Source organism: Notamacropus eugenii, chromosome 1, assembly GCF_028372415.1.
Source record: "Notamacropus eugenii isolate mMacEug1 chromosome 1, mMacEug1.pri_v2, whole genome shotgun sequence".
Classification (NCBI taxonomy): Eukaryota; Metazoa; Chordata; class Mammalia; order Diprotodontia; family Macropodidae; genus Notamacropus; species Notamacropus eugenii.
In genome coordinates, this window is record NC_092872.1 from 233,151,606 (window position 1) to 233,171,479 (window position 19,874).

Here is a 19,874-nt window from a genome sequence, read left to right on the forward strand (position 1 = left end):
TTATCAGAAGGAAACCTGACCCCTAGCTAAGACCAAAAAATGAAGGCTTAAAGAGTATTCTCAATAACAACTACCCTGCTGAAGAATTTAGCATGGTTTGTTTGGTGGGGAAGACCCTGGACTTGGTTCATGGAAGCCTGAGTTCTGGTCCTTGTTTGAGAGAAAAAAGTCATTTAATTCTTTGTCTTTGTGTGCCCCGTACCTACAACCATGCCGGCCACATAGCAAACGCTTAATAAATGTTTGTTGATTGGTTATGACCATGAGCAAATCACTTAATTTTTCCGTACCTCAGTTTCTTCATCTATAAAACAAGGATTTGGATTAAATGATCTATGTGGCCTCTTCCAAAAGTTTGATTTTTATTTTCCATGAAGTGTCTCAGATAATATATATGTATACATGAATATATATGCATATATGTGTGTATATATACATATATGTGTGTATGTATGTATATATATAAATATATATTCATGCCTACTACATCTGAAACATCAAGCAAAACACTGTAGAGTATGTAAACAAGGCATGGTCTGTTTTCTCAGGGAACTTAGTGTTCACATTTACCTTCATAGTTTATACTTATTTAGATATACCATCAGTATTCTACCTTGATAAAAAGAAGTACATTTAAGAAAAACCCTTGACTTTTGCCAAATAACAGAGGCAGGGCTATGATTTTTCCATTTCTTTTCCATTCTTGGGTAAATGTGAGAACCTTTTGAGGCATAGGAAAGTTCCATTTTAGTAAGATTCCTCAGGTGGACAGGGTCAAAGACATGGATAGCGGAATGGCTAAGAATCAACAGAACAAGAAAAAAAGCAGATCATACTTTGTGATGTTCTGTATAACGAGAAGAATCAAAAATAAATTCGTGGAACAAAGAGTATACATTAGATATTCCCTAAGAGCTGAAATGGGCTAACAGTGCTCTTAAAAAATGTTGCTTTTAGAATTAGCTTAATTGATACTTTGAAAAGTAAGGAATTTTCCAGAACCTGAATACAACTTTGTTTTTGTCACTAACATCTCAGAGGCAGAAAACTGATGAAAAGTGATCCACAGGGAGAGAAACTCTCTTCTCAGTCAGAGGACAGAGATATAGGCAAAATCAGTATATTCTATGTATTCATTTTAAGGGAGACAAAAAAGTCTTGAGAGGTCAAGAACAGCAGCCAAAGAACAAGAAGCACTTGCCAATTTGGAGTCACTTGAACCTAAGGTTCTGGTCTTACATTTTGAAGGAAGAGTTAGATGAAAATTTCCTTTAGATTCTTAGACCCTTGGAAATTTTGAATGTACATAGAAGTCTTAAAGCTTTTATCTGGGTAAAATATGAAAAAAAAACCCTCAGAAATATGTGTTCTCAAAGAATCTTTGAAATTATATAACTCCCCAGCAATTTTTTTACACTTTGGTCCATTGGAATCTAAGCATACATCATGACTGAGTTATTAAATAAGAGAAGAATCTGGTAGGAAGTGATGATATATTTTTTTATCCATCAAGAATTCTTTTCCCTTTTTCTTGAGTACAGGATTCATTGGTAAGATTATCATTCAAAAAAGCTGAAGGAAAATCATAGATAAATCAAGATGTCCACAAATGATGCTATTTCTACAAAAACATAGAAATGATTGAAAACATCCCATCTCCAGTCCTAAACAAGAGTGTGTATATCCTAGAATAATACAGTTGCATTATGGAAGATGCTTTCAGAGGCATAAAGAAGAAATCCTACCATAGTCTAAAGTCAGTCCAAGTTAGCTTGCCCATGTCCAGATGTTCTTGTAGAATAAAATACTCCTGAAATTTCAGCCTGTAAAAAGGACCTACAATGCAAATTGGTTACCTCCTGGGTAGCTCATTAGTTAGTACCAAAGGCTAGAAGGAGCAATAGTAACCAATGACATCATCAGAGATTATTTGCTTCCGGACCTTAATCATTTTAATTAACCTCCTCTCTAGTTTGACATTAATAGACTTGAAGGAAAACTCCACAATAAATGGTCAGCTTGGCAGTTGTTAGAATGCTGAGCCCAACTTTTCACTGCATGGTTAGCTGTTCTTGACCATGAGGATAAGAACAGAGAGAACAAAAGGAGATTTTTCATTTATGGGAAATTTGTTCCTTCTTACTTCATCTTGTCCGATGACACTATGGGCTCAATTATTGGGATAAACATAAGGGAAGCAGATAATATGGGGAAGAGAGAAGCTCCAGGTTATATGAGAGGCTTGTTTTGTACATGCTTCTCGCTGAACAGTTGATAAACATCAGAATTCTGCTTTTGACCTTCATTATTCTAACCTTTTGTGTGTGTTACTCAAAAGACTTTTTTCACTTAGACTAAATAAACACTGATAAAAATGTACACTATTCCTATTTGTGGCATTCACTTCCATTTTCTTCCCCAAATGGGGAGACAGCCATGAATCTCTTTATGGTACCTGGCATGTGCTAGTTGGTACTCAATAGGTGCTTATCAATTGACTGATTGATTGGTGTACCCAAAATGAGTTGTTTCCACTCATCCTATTATGATGAGGGTAGTATAAGACCAAGGATATGAGATTAAGGAATGCTGATTCATCCTTAGGTTTGCTTACTTTCTATATGCACTGGAAACTCCCTTGAAAATGCCAAATGTGGCAATTCACGTTTATGGGGGAGAAACTCTAATTATGTATTTAAGAATTAAAGTTTCATTGATACTATAGTATAGTAGGACCCGAGTTCAAATTCTGCCTCTGATATACCCTGCCTATGTAATCTGGTGCAATTCACTTCACTTTTTCCTGGGTTTCTGTTCCTTTCTCTATCAAATGAAGGGGCTGGACTAGGTGGCCTTTGAGGTATCTCCCCAGCTGTCAATCTCTAATCCTATGATACTGTTGGCTATGGAATGTAGACACTGAGCTAGCTCCAGATTGCTTATTTATCTCTTTTATGGCAAATTCTTCCCTCCTTCTCTTCTCTGGATATTGAAGCTAGAGGAGTAACAGAGGTCTTGGTTAATCCACGAAGTGGTAAATGTACTGCTGCATGATATAATTGTATGCAATATTGTGATCATTTTAGACCCACGCTTCCCTTATTTGTGAATAGTTTCATTGCTACCTCTATATCCAGGGCTACACCAGTCAAATCTTCAAGGATTTTCTGCTATTATTTAGTGTTAATTACAGCAACGACACAGGTTCAGTTTCCTTCTATCACCATGTCTTGTTCTGGGTATTTAGGAGATTCTTGTGATACAAGACCATTATTTTGTGGTAATGGCCTACTCAGAGATCTCCCAATTGAACAGAAGGTCACCTGGATCACTCTTATGTTATCACAGACCAATCACTCTCTGATTGCTACAACCCTTCCATGGAAGAGTTTGCCACTAGAAAATGGTCACATACTAATCACCTTCTTGTTTGCAGCATTTGACGACTTCCTTCCTATAACCTAATTCCAGACATCAACCTTAAGCACTGCAGATTTGCAGATCAAAGGATAACTGTGTTTTATCTGTTGCTGTATTTAGTACCTTCCCTAAATTGTACTCTAAGCTAAAAAAAAATATTAGCTAGTTCCATCTGAATCCAAGGCATATTAGCATGTCCTTCTTTTGATCTCTAAGTGATTAAACTTGAGGGAACAGATCCTAATGCCTATTTATCCCAAAGAAGTTTTCTTTACTGATTCTTGTCATCCAAGTACAAGTTATCCTGTTTAACACACACACACACACACACACACACACACACACATATTTTACACAGCCCTTTGGAGCAGACTTCCCATTCAGAATATTGTTATCCTTAGTTGCAAACATACAATCTGGTGGATATAAATTTTATTTCCTGGAAAATGGGAGTCAGAAAGTCAGCAAACATTTATTAAGTACCTACTATGGGCCAGACCTATAGGACAGACACCTATGGATTCTTTCACATCTGATTCCACAAACGCATAACTTTTATGTGCAAACTCAGGTCACTTAAGTAACTCTATCCTTCCAATCAAATGCATGATCTATTCATTTGTTAGTGTGGTGATAATGTGTTTCTGAAACATTCATCTTATTTTTTATGTTCTTATCATTGTTATTCAGATGATGTATTTTTTTCCCCTGCATTGGTAACTGGTTGTCTTGTACTATGCCCCTCGGTAATATGTAGTATACATACTTGTATATTTATGTATGCATATAGGGGTCCCATTAACTCCCTGTCATTGGCATTAAAATGACTTCATTTGACTGATAACTCTTTGGCTTTGAACTTTGGTAGCAAATTCCTGGGAAATCAGTTATTCAGAAGTTGAACCCACATACCCAAATAGGCAGGACAGACTATTTCTTGAACATATTAGGTTGCTGGCATCTGGATTTTCTCTGGTTCCTTAAAAAAGATGCCCAGGGTATGCCACTTGGGGGAACCAATGACTAGAGTTTACTAATGGCATTATCAGATCAAGTATTAAGGATTTTGGACATGAGGGACTGTGGACTTAGTGTCCAATCTGTCAAGATGGCTTTGGGTATCCTTACATCCCTTCCTTTCTAGTGGGCCCCCTATAAGAAGCAACAATATGATGTAACCTCAGAATTTCTCCTTAGAATATCTCCTCACAACCCTGTCTTCTCTGTTTGTGTTTCACTGAGCAGCATATTAATTAATCCTGGAAACCATCTCAAAATCCAAGAAGGTACTTTAGGATTCTTCATTGCAAGTGATGCCAAAGAAGTCAAGAGGTAAAATCAATGTTTTATTCTAATTCTCCTTCTTTCCTGCATCAGTCACAGCAGCTGACCCCAAACCTGGAAACTTGAAAGGGGAAGTCTCTTGAGGTGGAGAGTCAACAAGTGCAATGCCAAAGAACTTAACATTTTTGAGTACTTCCTTTGCATAGTTGATTTAAAAAAAAATCCCTGAGTTGCTAGTATGGGCTGATTCATGTTCACGTCAGTGAGAGCACTGCCAAATATCCATCTCATGTGCAGTGTTGGCCTAAGTGAGGTATCATAGATTCATTCTGCTACTGATGTTAATAATGCTAGCTACAACATTTATATGGAACCTACTAGGTGCTAGGCACTGTGTGCTAAGCACTTTACAAATATTATGTCATTTGATTCTCCCAACAACCCTGAGAAGTATTATCCCCATTTTACATATGGGGAAACTGAGGCAAATAGAAGTTGTTACTTGATAAGTGTCTTGGCACTCTATCTATGATGCCATCTAGCTGCCCCTAAAACTATAAACTAATAATGGAATTTGATAAGCATTATGTAAGTCTCAAACTATACAAAAAATATGCAATATAAGGTAGAATATAAAAGGAATAGAGGTGATAGCAAGAACCAGGCAAATGCATAAGAAGAGTGGTTCTCAAGCTTTTTGATCTCAAGTACCCGTTACACTCTTAAAAATTACCAAGGACCCCAAAGAGATTTTTTATATATGTCATATCCATTGATATTGACCATATTAGTAATTAAAACTGATATATTCTTAAACTGAATTTATTAATTCACTAAAACAATAACCATTCTTTACATATTAACATAAATATTTCATGAAAAATATATTTTCAACAAAATAGAGTAATAGCCTTTTACATATTTTTTGCAAATCTCTTTTATCTGTTTTCATAGAAGACAACTAGATCCTCATATCTGCTTCTGCATTCAATCTGTTGTGATATGTGTCTTTGTTGAGATATGTGGAAAAAATGCAGCCTCACAGAGATGTGTAGTTGGAAAAGGGAGGAATATTTTAAGAGGTGAATAATGCCTTAGCATTATTATGAAAATGGTTCTGACATTGTGGATCCCCTGATAGGGACTCCCAGGGATGTTTGGAATACACTTTGAGAACTGCTTCTCTAGGGAAATTTGAGGAGAGAGAAGTGTGTTTATCAATTGGCGAGAGTTTTCTGCCCCCATATGTAGAAGCAGGATCAAATCTGGTTTCCTTTCAAGGTCCTCAGCTATTGGTTTCTGTGTCTTTACTACCAGAGTTCCAAGTCCTTGGAAATTGGACAGAGCAAATTCAAGCTGGATTGGTAAATAGGGCTGACGTCCTGGCCCTTCTAAGCTCACCATTAAGAAGGAATGCATAAGGGTCCAGATTAGTAGACAGAAAGGCTTGACACAGCAGCTTTGCTACATAAGCCGGAGGCTAGGGAGCGCTGCAGAAATATAGATCACTTATGCCTCCCCCTACTCCCATTTGTATAATTCCTTTTCCCGTTGCATCTCTCCCTAATGAATGTCACCAACACAAAGTGGTCCAAGAAACAAATTACATCCTATATTCAGTAGTGCAACATGTCTCATTTCTATGCTTTATGGTATTCACAAATACATGCTGACATAATAAGTACAAGACCAGGCTGTGATTTTCCATGGTATGGGGGAGGTGTCAGGGCAAATGCTGTCAGTTAGGGGATTTCAAATAGATGATGTGGGCAGAAAACCACAGAAAGGACTTAGGAGGATTTGAATGGAACTAGACAAGTTGGGTTTTTTTTTTTTAATTTGTTTTTCAATGGAAAACTTGATTAAGATGACCCGCTATTAAGTACATATCCTCAACTAGAAAAAACAGCAGAAATGAATGACTTGGAGCTTGTAGAAAACCCAAATGACCAGATCAGGCACAGTGTTGTAGGAGAGAGGGAGGGCTCAAATGATCAGAATCCTGGGGAAAATCTGGCTGGGGCCAGTACAAATGACCAACATAATCAAGGCACAGAATTTTCTCATTTATTTGTACACAGACTCAGTATTAGTCTTTGGTATATATCCGTCCAATAGACTGCATGGTATGAAGTACACAGAGGCAGCAAGTGGAAAATAAAGGACCCAAAGTAGAAGTACTTTCATTTACTTAGGGAATTTGGGAGTGAGGAAACTCCCTCTACTAGCTCAAATTAGCACCTTCTTTGCAATTCACAGCCTTTGAAGGTTGGCTGGAGCATACTTCTCACACTTGTTTTCAGGATCCCTTTATACTCATAAAAATTATTAAGGCCCCTAAAGAAATTCTTTTTATGTGGGTTACAGTTATTATTTGTCCTATCAGAAATTAAAAATCTTAGTTTTATTATGAAAATAGTTTTGACCATGTAGGTCCCCTGAAAGGGTGTTGGGGACCCCCAACTAAACTTAGTGAACTGCTGGCCCAGAGTGCTGAAAAAGTTAAGCCACTTGCCCAGGGTCATACTGCTAGTATGTATTTGAGTGTGTGTCTTCCTGCCTTTGAGCCACTATGACAAGTTATCTCTTCACTAAGAGAGATGTGATCACAATATGTTACTTGGGACCTAAGTGACTGCTCTTTTCCTCTTATGTCTAGGGAAGCAAGCCACGTAACATTGAGACTCTGTTTCCTTATTTGCAAAATGGAGATAACAAATGGTCCCTCTTTACAGAGTAGGGCAGGTAGTTGGCACAGTAGGTAGAGTGGCAGATTTGGAGTGAGGAAGACTCATCTTCCTGAGTTCAAATCTGGCCTCAGAGACTTACTAGCTATGTGACCTGAGGGAAGTCACTTAACCCTGTTTGCCTCAGTTTCCTCCTTTGAAAAATGATCTGGATAAAAAAATGGCAAACTACTCCAGGATCTTTGCCAAGAAAACCTCAAATGGGGTCACCAAAGTCAGATGTAACTGAAACGACTCAACAGCACCAACAAAAACCCACAGGGTTGTTATGAGGATACTATAAGAAAATCTATATAAAGCATTCTGCAAACATTAAAGAGATATATAAATATTAGTAATTATATTGTTGCCTGTAAAATGAGGAGGCTGAACTGGCTGACTTCTTAAGGTCTTTTCTGGCTGTAAACCTATTATAGTAATGCCTACTGTGTGCCAGAAATTTAGTAAAATGGATTTCATCACAGCACTAATGCTATGCCCTCATATGGCATTATTCTATCCATTATTGTAGACTTGTATTCTCTCATTTGAGCCCATCAGAACACCCTATTAATTAGGTTCATTGACTGAACATCATATAATGAGTCATCTTTTTGAACCAGTCTGGGGACCTTTTGTAGATGATTGTTTACGTCTTGTTTAATCAAAGTGAAACATTTACTGAGAGCACATACATGCATTCTTTAGTTTAGTGACTGACTGTTTGGGGTTTTTTTTTGTATTGAGGAGTATAAAATATTTAGCTCTGCAGGACCTTAGAAATCGCCTAGTTCAAATGTCTCATTTTACAGATGAAAAAACTGAGACTCAGAAAGCTGATGTGATTTGTCCAAGGAGATGGAGAAAAATGACAAAGCTGGATTCAAACCCAAATCTTTTCACTCTAAGCACCTTTTCTGGGGAGCATAAATCATTCAGCAACCTAGCATCCTAAACTTAGGCAAATCACTTAATTTCTCTGGAGCTCATCAGGAAACAAGAGTATTTGACTAGTTGATCTTCAAAGTACCTTCCAGTTCCAATGGTATATGGCTGCCATCTTGTCTTTTGGATGTTGATGCTGAATTTCATATCATAAAGAGTCTCCATCGACTCCCCCCCATTCTGTTTGCTTAATGAAGAAAGGTTTTTTCAAAGTATCACCTTTGTAAATTTTGAGTGAGGGATAGCCCCATCTGTCTCCTATGTTCCTTAAATCTTTAGTTTGCTGCTAAGGAATTGAGAGATCTGAGTGGTGAGCTTGCCAATGACTGGTCTTTCTCTTTCCATGTGTTTAGCTGAGGTGCTCTACATGATGCTCTCAAAGATGAAAGACAAGTGAGCTAATCTTCTGGGTTATATTATCAAACTTTCCCCCAATTATTTTTCCAATGAAAGTTTATTAAAAGAAGCACTAACTTGAAGAGGAGAGCCTCATGTCTGAAATGAAGAGTCTTGCAACAAACACTTCCGTCTTCAAATGTCTAAACCTTTCAAAAGATTAAAGGAAATTAGTGCTGGCATGTTTCATTAATTTGGCACCATAGCAGGAGGAAATGTGGGACTCATTTCATTTGGGTGGATTAAGAAATGTGTCAATTTTTCCATTCTCTCTCTCCAGGGCATTTTTTTACTGCAAAGCCTGTCATGATGACATCACAGATCCCAAAAGGATAAAAAAATGTGGCTGCAAACGGCGTAAGTAATATTTCTTCTGCCTTTCCTTCCCTACCAACCCCCACCCTTCAACCTCACTTCCTTCCCCATCTCCTAAGGAAACTGTTTCACTTAACGACTTTGCTTAATTGTGTTTATGTTTCACACACTGGTACAAAGAGACTTGGAAATAAATATTGTTTGCTCAGTTGGCAAATCTGCCATTCACATCGGTCCAGGCCACCATTCTCCCTGTTTTCTCTCCTTTCCCCCCACCCCTCCTTTCATCCCTCCCCAAGTAGTGACCTAAATGAATTTTCATGGCCTCCTGACTTAAACAGTGCTGGGGAAGATGAGTCTGATCTGGGAGGGTAGAATTCAATATGCAAAAAATGATGATCAGGGCAGGGGGGAGGTAGCAGCACCCAATAGTCCTCTTTTAGCTAGAGGGAGCTCAAACTAAGCCAATTTTATTCCCTGATAGTATGATCTTGCTGGCCAGTGGGACTTATAGGGCATTAAGATAAGCAAAATTCAGTAAGGATGTCAGATCATAATGAGATTTGACACCTTTTTTTTTTTTTCTGTATCATCCAGACAGATGAGGTCTATGAGATTCTATATGAATCTCATAGTTAAATTTGGCTATCTTCATTCATCCTGGCCTTACCTCATTGCTAGGCAGATTTGCTTCAATGTTCAATAGAAGCAATATGAAATCGAGCATAGATGACTGGTCATAGAGCAAGGAAGTCAAGTCAGGTCATCTAGCATTGATTAAGTGCCTACCACGCATCAGGCACTGCGCTCAGCTCTGGCGTTGCAAAGAAGGAAAGGCAAAAGACAGTCCCTGCTCTCAAAAAGCTCCCGGTTTGATGGAGGAGTTCACAGTCTAATGGAAGACCTGGTTCAGGGCTGACCTCTGACACATACTGGCAAGGTGACCCCGGGCAAGTCACTTAACCTCCTAGTGGTCTGGAAACTCTCTAAGATTATAAGTGGTTGAGAAGATGCTGGCCTGCATTAGTGGTGGGAGTTTCATCATTTCATTTCTTCATCACCGGTCCAGTCACTGCCTTTTTCTGTCTCACTCAAAGAGACATTTATTTGCTTCCTCTTCCTCTCTCTGTGGTCCCCAAAGGGATGTTCCCAAGAGCGGAATAGGCTGCATTCAGTAGCATGTGGCATACCTACCTCAAATCCCTTCCAAATCAAGTCTCAAGAAGGCTCTATATGTGGAGATTTGAAGGTACTACCTTTTCTAGAAATGTTGAACAGGCATTACGCATTTTTATTCAGTGACTCATATGCACGGGGGAAAAGGACTGGACATTCTCTGTTGTTTTTTTTTTAATGGCAGGGAGAGGAAGGAGTATCATCAGTCTTGATATAATAATAATTTTCTAAGAACAGTACCCATCGCAGAGCGCTGTAAAGTTTACAAAACTCTGTGTATACTATTTAATTTGATTTTTCACAATAGCCCTATGAGGCAGGTGCTATTTCTATTCTCATTTTACAGATGAGTAAACTGAGGTAGAGAGAATAAGTGATATTCCAAATTGCAGAGCTAGTAAATCTTTAAGGCAGTATTTTAACTCAGGTCTTCCTGACTCCAGGTTCCTCATTCTTTCTCCTTTCCTACCTGGAGGTGATTAAATGATGTCCGGGAAGTCATGCCTCCCTTCCTCAAAATCCACTGACAAAAACATCAGGGAGAAATGAATTTCTAGTGGGAAGTGCTAACTAAATCCAGTTATGTTTTAGGGGAAAAAACTGGTCTCTCCATCTTTTTCTGCAGGGTGGCACCTTTGATTGAGGGAACTCTCTCCAAGTCTAACCAAATGTTTGATTGCTTCAGAATAGAATGTAAGCAGATTAAAGTCTGAAATAATCCAAGCCAACTTGGAAAATATACATACATCCTAGAACCGCAGTGGCCATCTACTTCATGCCATGCAGGGGTACTCCAGATAAGGACTGGACCTGTGATTTCATTTATGTGGACAATTATTCAATGAGACAATTATGGATGCAGCTTGACATCTTCTCTACAACTAGTATTCTTGGAGAGCTAGCTTCCTTGAGCTGTAAGAGGCTAAGTGACTTGCTGAGGGTCACAAAGTTAGTATGTATAGAGGTAAGAGTAGAACTCAGGTCTTCCTGACTCCCAAAGTCAACTCTCCATCCACTCTACCATGTTGCTTCATGGTTGAGTCCATACCCAAACAAAAATCATCCTCTACAATATACAATATTTAAGTACTCATCCAACCTTTGTCTGAAGACTTCCAGTGAGAAACAACCCAATGTTTCCTGAATTGTAGGGCGAGAGTAGGGTGAGCAGGCTAAATGGAGAATACATGTATGACTGATCCAGATGTAATGAATGACTGGGAACCAGTCCTTGATTTATTGACTCTTCCATTGAATCCTGAGATTTATCCCAGAAGAGTTAAAGAAGGGGTTACTGTTTGGTTCCTTTAGATAGTAGGATGGTCCCAAAAAGACAGGTTTCATTAACTATGACAAAGATTCCTATCTTTCCCATTCCCAGCAGGTAGAGTATAAGAGCAGTTGTTCTTGTGTGAATGAAATTCCTGTAAAGGCTACAAAGGGAACTCATGCCTTTATGCAAGACTCCACGAACAGACCCATTTTCCCAAAGTTTATTCTTGATGTGAAAAATTCACAGAGAAACAATTTTCTCATTCTGAGGACTCTCCCAAATAGCTAGCCCCAGGAGGGTACAGGGCCAGGAAGAAATCAAATCATGTGCCTTTCCCCTCCGATCTCTTTAGCAGTCATGAAATGTGTTTTAAATGAATGTCAAGGGGACTCTTAAAGGAACTGCTCTTTCTTACAGAAGCCATCCCTAGCCCTATCTGTATCAATAATACTGCACGTGAACACTCCTGAGTTTTTTGTTTCTTTTTTGTTGTTGTTGTGGTTGTGGTTGTGGTTAGTGGCTGTGAAGGGGGTAGCTGGAGAGCATGCCATAGAAGAGACTCATAGAAAGGTCTCATGGAATGTTGGAACCAGAGGGGGCCTTAGAAACTTACTTGCCCAACCCCTTCATTTGATTGATCAGGAAACCCAGGCTAGAGAAAGGAAGGAATTTACCTAAGCTCACATGAAGAGTTAGGAGCAGAACCAGGGCCAATGTATGTTTGGTCTACTAAACCATGCCACGTACTGCCTGGATCAATTCATCATCCAAAGACTTGTAGACAAAAAGAGGAGAGAAGGGACACACTTCTCTGCGTTTATCGTTCACTGCATTATCTTGGCTAAATCACTCTGTCTCTCTGAGTCTCAGTTTCCCCATCTGTTAAATGTAGGGGTTGGACTAGACGGCTCCTAAATTCACTCAACCTTTAAACCAATTATCACATGAACTCTTGGAAAAGGGAACCAGCCCTCTTCAAATAAACTCTCAAGGAAAAATAGAAACCCCCCAAGACCATGTCCAAGCAACCATGCTCTTACATAGGCCAACAAAAGAAAGACTAGGTCATGGATGGCTGAAGAAGGAATAGGAAGGTGAATGATGGTGAAAATCACAATAAAACAAGGGTTCTTCCATGTGTGTCATGTCTGGCAAAGCCCATGTCTAGATCCCTAGAAAAATGGTTTTAAATGCATAAAATCAAATACAGAGGATTGCAATGAAAGCCAATCGTACTGAAATTCAGTTATCCAGATATTTGAAAAATAAAAACAAATTCATGGACCTTGGCTTAAGAATCCTTACATTGAAGTGATATAATAGAAAAGACCCAACCAAGGATCTTTCAGAGTCAGACTTCTAATAACTCCAAGGGAAGCGAAAAGAAACAAGTAAATAAGCATATTTTTTAAGATGCTGAGAATAAAGATTTGACCTACCAGGCTATTTTCTCTCCACTCTAGTTCCAGACAAGCCAACAGCAATAGTTACTTTCACCATTGGAGAGAGAGGGGGGGAATGTTCATAACTGTTAGAAATGATTTTATTTTCTTCATTTCCCTTAAAGTTAGTTCAGCTAGTGAAGCAAATGATTCCTAATCACATTCAGCCTGGATCATTGCAAAAGCACTGTCTCTTGCAAAGCTAAACTAACATGACAAGGTTTTGTTTGGGTTTTCCTCCCTCCCCTACCCCCACCTCCCTCATAGGTCTTGGCTGTCAAGCTAATATTTGACAGCAAAGTGGATTGTCCAAATATTTTTTTTCATAATTAACAAGGCAGAGCAGCCAGTGTTAGAGGGAGTGAAATGTGGATGAGAGCGGGGAGAAAATGAACTGCTAAAAATAAACCTCCCCCTACATGCAGGTGAGGGAAGTGGGAAAGAAGTACTTTTGTGACAAAGAAATCTTAATTACAAGGGCATTAATTATCGGTAGCTTTCCCAGCCAGTCAAAAGCCAGGTTCAAGAATAATGCACCAGTAGGCCCATGTTTCTTTGGAGGCTGCCTATACATGCGCCATGACAGCATCAAGGCCTGAGAAAGAAGCTGACCCACATAGCCATTTGTCCAAACCTGTTAGGTTAGGTATTAATAATTTACCTAGGAGTGGTACATCTCCACAAAGCAAGGATAATTAAAATAACCGGGCCTTCCTTTTTACAGCTTCCTCTTTCCCATCTTCTTTTGTCAAATAACCTGTAATGTTTCATGTCATCTTGTCCAGAGGAATTCCCAAAGGTGGAAATCCAGTGTGCTTCTAACTGGTCATTCTGTGTTTATGTAGTTTTAATTTTTGCATTTCTTTGAATTTCCACATAGCTTTCCAAGGAAGAGAAAAGCAGAGTTTGGCCCAAGATGAAAGCTCTTGGAGTCAGATCTTGGCTCCTTTTGTTTTTGTATAGCAAACCTGCTTTGATTGTTTATTATTACTGCCCCCCTCCCCCCTACACATACACCATTTAAGCTTACAGAGAGGGGAGGTATCACAGGGGACAAGTCATGTATAAATTGATGTGTTTTAAGAAATTTTACTTCATCTTTGATAATTGACATATTTTTGATTTATTTTTTTTCTCTTGCTGCCTTGGAACACGGGCCCTACTCTATTTTAACTGCACACTGGTAGTGATATATTGTGAGTAAATTGGGTTCCTAGAAGCCCAGAGTCCAGTCCCACCTGTCTTTCTCTAGAAGAAATTCTTTATTTCTGTATAGTTTCAGTTCTTTTCTTTTTGATATTTATGTTGCATGTAGCAGTAACATCATACCCACACCTCTCTCATCCTCCAACACAGTCCATAGACTAGCAAAGAACTGGAGACAGTGGGTTGCTCAACCTGCTGTCTATTCATCCCCACCCTCACTACCTACCCTTTCCTTGTCAACTCCCAACATGGTCTTATTTTTTCCATTTGGAAATAAGACCTTGACAGCGGTGTTTCTCTTAAATGATTTTGAACCTGTCTCATTACTTTTTAGGGGAGACCAATTAGACTGGGATAATTACCACCATAGCTGTGTGTGTCGGATGAAGTGGAGGTCATTGACATGCTTGCCTTTGAAAAATTAGGTTCAGCCTCCACTGCGACTGTGCTTGAATTCATATTCGAATGGAAGTCCATATGCTGCATATCTATATATTCCTTCATGGTGATATATATTGATGTGCATTGGTACTTTATATGTAAAAATGTTCATTTTTATATATACGGTCACAGATATTCTATAGAGCGGCACTTGCTACCACATACATATCTATCTCTCTGTGTAAGGTAGTGAATGAATTGTGTGAGTAGCTTTGGAAATATAAATATCTGGAGGGCTGGAGACAAGTAAATGCATCATGGTAATTATTTCCAACAATCTGTAAAGTCTCTGTCTCCCTCACTATAAAATGACTCTTTCACATATGTGACCCACTAGCTCCCCAGGGCCACAACAAAAGGGTTAAAAAAAAATATGATAGCCCCTACTCGTCCCTCCATCTGCTCCCTGAGTGCTGGTCAGGCATCCTGGAAAGACAATGCATTCAATCCTTCTAGAAGAATACTGCCTTTGCAGCAAATGGTTCCCCAATGCTCCCAAGAAGTAAAGGCAAGTCCCTAGACACTTAATATATTCCCAAGGAGCATATCTTTTGCCCAATAAGATTTGACCTACGAGGAAATTTGAGACCAGTGTTTCTAAACACATGCTAGAGAAACATAGCTTAGAAATTATTATTATGGTCCTTTGGTCCTGAACAAAGTGCATCAGACTAGTAAAACCAACCTCCTTCATGGGTCTTTGGGTTGACTCAATAGCAGAGATTGAGAGATGTTAGTCCAGTGATAGAACCTGTCCTCATTTCTGTACAACAGTGCACTAAGGCTAATCATTTGGATGGAGCTATCTCCTTAGAGGGCAAATGATGCGGTAATTCAGTCTTAAAAATGGCAGCCCAACTTTGGGGCCCCTGAGGGCATGGAATTCTAACACGGTTGATTGAGCAACTCACTCCACCCCATCCCTGAGTGGGTAATAAGGGTGAGTCAACTTCTAGCTTCTATATCCAAGGACTAAATCGGATATCCCTTTGGAGTTTGAGGGATGGCACAGAAAAAACCACCAACCAAGCTCAGTGCCAAGCTCCTTAGAGTCTTCTTACCATAAGATGGCCATTGGAGGCAGAACCAATTAATTAACTGGATGTGTTGCATTCAGCTGATGCTAACTTACTAGCTTTTCTTTTTCCTTCTTTCTGTTCTTGGAACAGAAAGTCCTTCCACCTGGAAGAACTTTCTTCTCCCTCCAGAAGCTAATGGGAGGAATTTAGCTAAGTGAAGACATCACTCCTAATTTATAGGACCTGAACCAACACTCCCTGATTCCCAGTGTCACATCAAACAAATGCCTCAGCTGCCAAGCTTTGGTGGACATTTTCTTCCATGGTTGTTTTTATTTCTAATTTTAGTTCCTCCCCAGCACAGGAGGTAAAGCTGCAGGGCTCACACTTGGGAATGATCCTTCTTGCATTGAACTCTTAATATCTTGAACAGTGATTTTCAAAATGAGGTTTTGGGCTGAAAAGTGACTATAAATTGCCCAGCAGAATCCTTTTTTGTTTTTTCCATGCTGGTCTTTTCCTTGACTTTGCTCAGTTTGAAACCAAAGATGTTTTTCCAACAGTTGGAAAACTCCATCTGGAGCCTGACAGTCCAGTGTTGCTTTCTCCTGCCTCCTCCAATCCACCCTGGAAATTAAGATTCCACAATTGGAAATTGGCTGACAATTTGGTTGCTGATGTGGGAGGCAGATGGTACTAAAGACAGGATAGAATCCAACTCACTCCCCCATTCCAGGCTTGGCTTGGAAGGGCCAACTCAAGTGAGAACTTGAGTTTGACAGCAGATTGTCAATCTGACTTGAAGAAATATCAGCAGTGTGGACATGTTTAGTCCAAAGGGGCTGCTTTCTGCAGAGTTTTCTCTTCCCTTATTATAACCACATTTTCGAATACATGAGAAGCTTTCTAGTGGCACCACTGATCATTTCTTGATTTTAAAGCACAAAATTGGCCACTTGAGATTCTTTAATTTTGCCAATACTTCCTCTTTGGCATTGTAGATAATACTAGGAAATAGAAGTGAAGGCTTTGATTGATGATTTTCTTCCTTCACTGTGCCCCAGGAAGATACACACACGTAGTTAGAAAGTTGTAGGGGTGGCCATTTCTAAGAACACCCCAGCAGAGTGATTTTTTTTTTGGTGGGGGGGAGGATGAGCTCTGGAATCCAGTCTTGGCCTGAGGATTCATTTGGCTTCAAACTCATAACCAGAACCCAAGCAGAAGGCACTTTATGATTTGGAAAAAATACTAATTAGCAACTCCAGGTGTTCATACCCTGCTTTCAGGTTGGAACTTTTGAAAAGAAGGCAAATTTATCCTCTGGTGATACTTGGCAGGCCTAGGCCAGGAGACTTCCCCTGGAGCATTATGGAAAGAAAGGGAGACAGTTGACTCTGTTTATTAACTGTTGGAAATACACAACGCAGTTGTCTTTTATGGTCAAGGAAGCTTCAGTGGAGGTGGAAAGTTGACCTGGCTGGTGGCTTAATCTGGTTCTAGTTAATGCTGCCCAAAGCATTAGAACTGGCTTGCTCGCTAGGCACACTTCCTGCTGTTCCTTCCCATCCCCTCACCTCCCCTGCAGCCATTAAAACTCCACCCGGGATCAAATGAAGCCGGCGAATTGAAATGACAGTGTTCCCCATTTCAATTCTTAATGAGAGCCAAGGCACCAAGGGCTGGCTCTCCCAGAGCTTTTCTCTTGACCAGCTGCCCTTCTGTATGGTTCCACTAGATGTCCCTGCAGCGTTGCTTTTTGTTACCATTGAAAAATACTTGATTGAATGATGGGAATATGGTGTGGGAAGGGCAAACAGTGGGTGACTGTTTTTTTAAAAAAATATATCTTTTTAAAGGAATCACCAGGAGAGAGAAGCACCTTGTCTTGCCTGTGATAGAGCCAGAGTAAGAACTGGCATAAGTCCCCTGAAGAAATCCAAAGTTAACCTCTGCTTTTGAAACAAGTCGATTTGGATTCAAGTGATCTATTACTATCTACAACCCTTGCCAACCCCTACCCTCACTCCAGACTGTCCCTAGATGGGACAACAGACTTAAAGAAGTAGCAGCATTAGCTTTAAGAACCAATTAAAAACAAAAAGAAGCATTTGGGGTCTTCTTTGGCATCAAGTGTTCACCGTTCACCAAAATGAAAGAAAGCAGAATCAGTAGTAGAAGGCTTTGAGATCCTAAGTCATTGCCTCCAAATTTTTATTTCTTCTCTCATTACTTTTTTTTAACATTTAAGGAAACTGTTATCCAAAAATAACACTCTCTTTGTTCTAAACTCTCCAAGATCACACCCATCAGTGGGTTCAATTGCATTAACTGGTAAAAAACCTAGAATAAGGCAACCTCCAAATGTTTTGGTATTCTCTGTCTGATGGACGCAAATTGCCTCATAACCTCTTCTGGCCCCAGGTGAGTGTTTGAAGGTGAAGCTTACCTGAGCCAGATTAGGGACAGGGGCAAAAGAATGCCTACATCTAGCAGACTGTCCAAAGGAAAGTTTTTGGAATATTCCCCCCAAAGGCTATGCAAGGTGGCTGCTCTCTCAGCTGGTGCTCATTTGGGACAGTGGGACTTTGGACAGAGTCTGATCAAGTGGGATACCCATCTTTAATGATTTCTGTATTGTCTTCAGTCTTCTCACTAGCCATTCTTACTAACATTGTGCGATGTTTTTCTCTTTTATTTTAATACTGTATTTGGTGTGAGTGTAATATGACTGGGGAAGGAATAACTGAGAATCACATGTTTTCCTTTTTTAAAAAGAAATTATGTATATTGCTTTGCTATAATGGTTAATAATTTTACAGCAAGTCTTTTTTTTTTGCTGCTTATTTTAACAGGTTAAAAGCCTGTTTCCTGCATGCTAACAATATGAACTCTCAAAATGATGCATGGTCTCCAGAACAACCAACTAAAATAATAGTTAAACACAGTCCCTTGCAAGACTTTTGGTTTAGTGCTACTTCCCTCTGAATCCCTCAGAGTAGGGGATTTCAATTGACTTAGTTCTTTGGGTTTAATTCTTATGGAAAGGGTTCCCAAAGTTATCCTTCCATCCACCACATTTCCTTCCACTATTATCACTCTTCCTTTACTCTTAAAGATTTTTTTTTTAAACAAGTGTGTCAGATCCTATTTTTGCATATAGAAAAGGCACTATGGAAAGAAAAATCAAGGATTGTGCTAATAAACTTGGTGGCCTTCTACTGCACAATTTGATTTTTTTTTTTAAAAAAAAGATACTAAAATAAAAACTCAAAAGACATTGAATGCAAAACCAGTTAGTCTTCATATCCATTTGTGGTTATAGTAGTTAAAATTCTAATACTGCCCTTATAGGATTAAGAAAAAAATCCAAGGCATGATTTCCCATTTGGGTTCATCATTCAAAATTCATTTTTAATGAAATTATAATAAAGTTGCCATCCCCCTCCAAGCTTCAACTACTGTTGTGAGTTGCAACAGGAGAATGCCTGCTGAGTGTATACCAGTCTCTTCCCAATCTCTTCTCCCTTTGGTTCAAACACCACAGTCAAATCTTTTTCCATAAAGGCTATGCTCAGAGGAATGATATACCATGTAGTGCACAAGGTGGTTGCTGCATGATGATCCATCTGAACAGCTGTACGATAACTCGACCAGCTAGGATGCTAAAAGAACATGTCACTAGAAATGTGAGCAAAGTTTAAAGGAATGGAGTTGCTGCTGAAGAGATCACTCATTCATCTCCCCCAGTGCCTGTTTTTCACAATCATAACGTTACCCTTGCTTGACAAATATACTGTATGGCAAGTCATAAAGGTCTTAGAACAGGACTTGACCCATTTGAGAGATTTAAACCTCTCTTCCTGGTGACTGTTGCATTCAAGGAGGGCAAAACCACAAGCCATATTTTAAAATAACATTGCTGTCATCCTAGGGGGAGGAAAGAAAAAAAAACAAAACCAAAAAACCTCTGATGGAAACTGTGGGCAGAAAGAACAGCCCCACTTTGGTTCACATTGACATCAGAGGATTTCTGCTTTTGCCCTAAGAAGTGGCAGATGAGTACCTCAATTCTCTGCGCCTCATGCAGACCAGTTTATGTTAAGTGATTACCAATGATGCGCATCTTGGTTACCATCCAAAATAAGAGTAGAGAGTCTTTCAGGCTTATATTTTGACATGAATTGACTTGATGGGTTATAGTGGGAGTACCAAAGGAAGTATTTCAGGG

The 19,874-nt window shown here is 39.3% G+C and overlaps 1 protein-coding gene across 9 annotated transcripts in view; it reads left to right on the forward strand.

The window, feature by feature from the left end:
* Nucleotides 1-19,874, forward strand: part of KCNMA1 (potassium calcium-activated channel subfamily M alpha 1) — a 904,559-nt gene that overhangs the window by 737,678 nt on the left and 147,007 nt on the right. For all 9 annotated transcript variants that reach the window (XM_072636209.1, XM_072636218.1, XM_072636155.1 and 6 more), the window contains 2 exons: nt 4,666-4,752; nt 9,052-9,128. In XM_072636209.1, coding sequence (XP_072492310.1) covers nt 4,666-4,752; nt 9,052-9,128 — 164 coding nt within the window. The remainder of the gene's footprint in view (nt 1-4,665; nt 4,753-9,051; nt 9,129-19,874) is intronic.